Source organism: Plasmodium reichenowi, chromosome 2 (assembly GCF_001601855.1).
Source record: "Plasmodium reichenowi strain SY57 chromosome 2, whole genome shotgun sequence".
Taxonomy (NCBI): domain Eukaryota; phylum Apicomplexa; class Aconoidasida; order Haemosporida; family Plasmodiidae; genus Plasmodium; species Plasmodium reichenowi.
The window spans coordinates 54,330-59,250 of NC_033647.1; the positions used below are offsets into that span (position 1 = coordinate 54,330).

General features: G+C 21.8%; 1 protein-coding gene across 1 annotated transcript in view; it reads right to left on the reverse strand.

The window, feature by feature from the left end:
• Positions 1–696: 696 nt before the first annotated feature.
• PRSY57_0202200 (protein kinase, putative) overlaps positions 697–4,921 on the reverse strand; it is a gene marked incomplete at both ends in the record, with an annotated part of 7,758 nt that continues 3,533 nt past the window's right edge. Inside the window, one exon of the mRNA XM_012905459.2 lies at positions 697–4,921. This exon is cut by the window's right edge and continues 3,533 nt beyond it. Within this exon, the coding sequence (XP_012760913.2) occupies positions 697–4,921 (4,225 nt within the window).

Genomic DNA, 4,921 nt, shown 5'->3' on the forward strand with positions numbered 1-4,921 from the left:
AAAAAAAAAAAAAATAATTACATTTAAAAAAATATTTTTTTTTTAAAAAGGGAAAATAAAAAAATGTGTAAACAAAAAAAAAAAAAAAAAAAAAAAAAAAAAAAAAAAAAACACACAATAAAGTAAAATTTATATGTGTAAATAAAAATAATTTAACAAACCTTAATAAAAATATTTTCTATTAGTTGTAGTATAAAAAAATATCCCTCGTATATTCTAAAAATATCACGGAGGTATAAAAAATATATAATATATATATATATATGTTTTTTCTTTTTTTTTTTTTATATAACCTCCATCTAGTAAATTGGTTCATGTAAAATAATTTGAAGGTATAGATATATAAAAATAAAATAATATAATGTTAACAATTAATTAAAACAAAAATTTTCAAATATAATATTAATAATTGCAAAAAATAGAATAATATGAAAATATATATATATATATATATATATATACAAATATGTCTATTAATAATAACATAATGTTTATGTGTAAAACATGAATTCACAAAAAAAAAATTAAATAAAATAAATAAATAAATAAATATATATATATATATATATAAACATTTTTAATTATAATGATCTAATTATTTAATTCGAATGTAAAACATATATAACGATACTATGTTGTGTAACAATTATTTTAATTTATAACATATATATATATTTTTTTTTTTTTTTTTTTTTATCATTTGTGGGATTGTTCAGTCCCGACAACAGATGCTACCATATTGAGACTCTGTTCTTTGCTTTTTTCCAAATTTAAAGAAGAATATGATATGTCGTCTCTTTCTTTCGATATATTTATATTAAACGTATTCAAGGATCTACTATTTTCATCATCTTTTAATTTAATTTCGAAAAAATCAAAATTTTCCCTTTTTAACTGTTCAAAGAACATTTCTGCATCACAGGATTTGGAACTGATCATTTTATTCGGTTTTTTTTTTTTATTCTTATCATTGAAGAAAAAAAGGTTCTTAAAAAAATTTCGGAAGATATTCGTTTTACCTTTACCATTATATATTTTTAATATATCTCTTATTTCATATATAGAACTAGGTTTCTTTTTAATATATCTCTTTTTAATCAGAAATTTATGATTTAATAAATCTTTTACATTTCCTCTGTTCTCAGGTTTCTTTTGTAAACACTTCTCAACAAAATAACATAAGTGTTTACTATATCCTTCTGTTATGTTAATTTTTGGTGATGAATTAATTATGGTTTTTATGTAATCTTCAAACGATTTATTTCTTTTCCATGGTAAGGTACATAAAACAATTTCATATATTGTAATACCCAATGACCATATATCAGATGAACAATCATAATTAGTTCTCATCAATATTTCAGGTGATATATAATATATAGTACCTACTAATTCTTTAGACTGATGACTATTTTTCAATTCTTCACAAGAACCAAAATCAATTATCTTAGCTATACCATCTTTGGAAAGAACTATATTTGTTGGTTTTATATCTCTATGTATAAGTGGTGAACTACATTCATTATGTAAATAATTTAAACCATTTAATACATCATCTAAGATATATACTAAAAGATCTTCTGATATTCTACCATAATTTTTATATAAATCATATAATGTTCCTCCTGATAAATATTCACATACAATAACTAAATAACAAGGAGGCCAAAAAAAAGATTCGAAATATTTTACTACATTTGGATGTTCACACATTTTTAAAAAATTTACTTCTCTCAAAATGTTTTTTAAACTATTCTTTTTACTTAAATATTTTAAGTTTATTATCTTCAGGGATACCAAATTATCTTCATCATAATAATCGTCATCATTATAATTATTTTCATTTGAAATATTATTTTTATTCATATTATGATAGGTCAGTTTATTTATTCCTTCATTTTTATGTTCCTCATTTATTAGTTCATTCTTATGTTCCTCATTTATTAGTTCATTCTTATGTTCCTCATTTATTCCTTCATTTTTATGTTCCTCATTTATTCCTTCATTTTTATGTTCCTCATTTATTCCTTCATTTTTATGTTCCTCATTTATTCCTTCATTTTTATTTCCCCCATTCATTTGTTCATTCTTATCTCCCCCATTCATTTGTTCATTCTTATCTACCCCATTCATTTGTTCATTCTTATCTACCCCATTCATTTGTTCATTCTTATCTACCCCATTCATTTGTTCATTCTTATCTACCCCATTCATTTGTTCATTCTTGTTAACATTTTCTAATAATACATATCCATCCTTTTCATCACCTTTTTCATTCTCTTTATTTTGCTCATCTTCATTATCACTGCCAACATCAACGTCATCATCATTATCACTTTCAGTCTCATCTTCATCACTATCATATTCCTTATCAGACTCATAATTTTCATTAACATTTGTTTCATCGATATATCCCTTCTTTTTATTCTCCGAATTTAAGTTTTCAAAAAACGAATGATTAAAAAAATCAACATTCTCACTTCTCCACGCAGAAAATACCACCCCGTGGGCCCCTTTACGTACAATTTTATTAATTTTATAAATACAGGACCATTTTTTCAACTTCTGTTTTTCTAATTTCCGCTTGTTCTTTTTGCACACGTGAACATTACCATAACCATTATGAAGATATGTATGTTTTTGAAAAAATTCAATTGTATCATTCAAAATTAAATTAATCCTTTTAGCTATATCTTCAAAGGTATTGTTTGTTAAATTTGTATCCTTATATTCAGGTATTTTTTCATCATCTAATTCTTCTTTTCTTTTATATAATAACTCGTTTAAACTAGTATTGTTTTTTTCTGTTTTCTCATTATTATTAAATAAATTCATTTTATCATTTAATTTATATGATGAATTGCTCTTAATATGTATATCCTTTTCATTTGTATAATTTAAAAAAGGTTCATTCTTTTGATTTTTTATATTCATAAGATCTATACTTTTATTATTTATCTTAATCATAATATTATCATTATAAATATAATCATTCATCTCATTTTTTATGTTTTTAATTATATTTATACCTTCATCAGTACTAACATTATTGTAATTATTGTTATTATCACCATCATCATTATCAATATCTATATTGTTTGTATTATTCATAACAATTATATTTTCTTTCACTCGTCCCAAATTATTATCCTTTATATCATTCTTTTCTATATCATTATTCTTTTCATTATTTTCTTCATTATTTTCTATATCATTATTCTTTTCATTATTTTCTTCATTATTCTTTTCATTATTCTTTTCATTATTCTTTTCATTATTCTTTTCATTATTCTTTTCATTATTCTTTTCATCATTCTTTTCATTATTCTTTTCATTATTCTTTTCATTATTCTTTTCATTATTCTTTTCAGTCTCTTTATCAACTATACCATTACATGTACCATTTACCTTATCTTCCCATTCATTCATATCCATTTTACTACATATATTTTCATATTCATTAATAGTCTCATTGTCATTCTCCAAATTACTTTTGTCCTCATTATATAAGGTTATATCACTGTATTTTTTACTTCTACCTTCAAATTTTAAAAGGATACAATCATTATCGTCTCTAGAATATGATTCGTCGTGTATATCTCCCTTTGTAGATATATGTTCATCACTCACAATGGTAACATTTGTTGTGTTCATATGATCCATATTTCCAATATTATCATCACCCTTATTATTATTACTACAATTATTATTACTATTTTTAACACTTTCGAGTTTTAAGCTATTATTTGATTTATTAAGTTCCCTAAAAAGGTTCATATTTTTAAAAAAAGAAAACACACCATCCTCATTAGATACATTAAAAAACTTATTATTAAGCAGATTTTTACCCTTGGAGAAATTAAACTTCCATCTTTTAGTATTGAATAAATCATTTTCATTATTAACAAAATTATATTTTTCTTCTGTAAAATCGTCCATAGAATTACTATCATATAAGTTCAAATCTATATAAGTACTCTTTTTTTCTAATAAATTCGGTTGACAACTTGAAAAATTATTTCCATGTTCACTATTTAACGTAGTAATTATATCTTCATCATTTGACATAGATATGTTCATCTTTTTATTTAATTTATTATTATTTTCATCCTTACTATATTTTTTTTTTATATCATACATATAATCATTAGAACCAATTTCGTCATTTATAAAAAAGTGTGCAACCTTTTTCTTCTTATAATGAAATATTTTACTTAAATATGTTTTGTCTTTCCTATTTTTACATTCTTTTGATATATTCATATTTATATAATCCATCCCTACCCCTTTCTTATATATATGATCATCATTATCTATATTAGCTACCTGATATTTTAATGTATATATATTTTGATTATATAATTTATTCATATAATCATAATTATTATTTATATGTTTATTATCAATATACAAATTCCTTATATTATTCATACTTACTTTGTATGATAATTTAAATAAATCATTTTTTGGAAAATTATATGTTAAATGATTTATTAAAATATTTTCATTTCGATTAAATTTATAAATAGGAAAAACAGTTTTATTAATTGTTTCATATATTCTTTTCATCTCTTCATTATGTATTATTGTCTTAATATTATTCTTTATATTAAAACGTTTCCATACTTTATCTTTCTTATTTAAATTGAATAAAGGTCGAAATATATTCTCTTCCTTTTGAACAAAACAAGAATTATCTACATACTCTTTTAACATATTATTATAATCATCTTTACATTTATTTATATTATTTGACATATTCATATTTTTATGTACAGCACATTCGTAATTAAATGGGTAAATAACTTTATTCTCCTCATTTACAATCTCTACTTTATCCTTATCCACATATATCTCATTCTTTTTATAAATGTTTATTTCATTGTTCATCGTATTGTTCATCGTATTGTTCATCGTATTG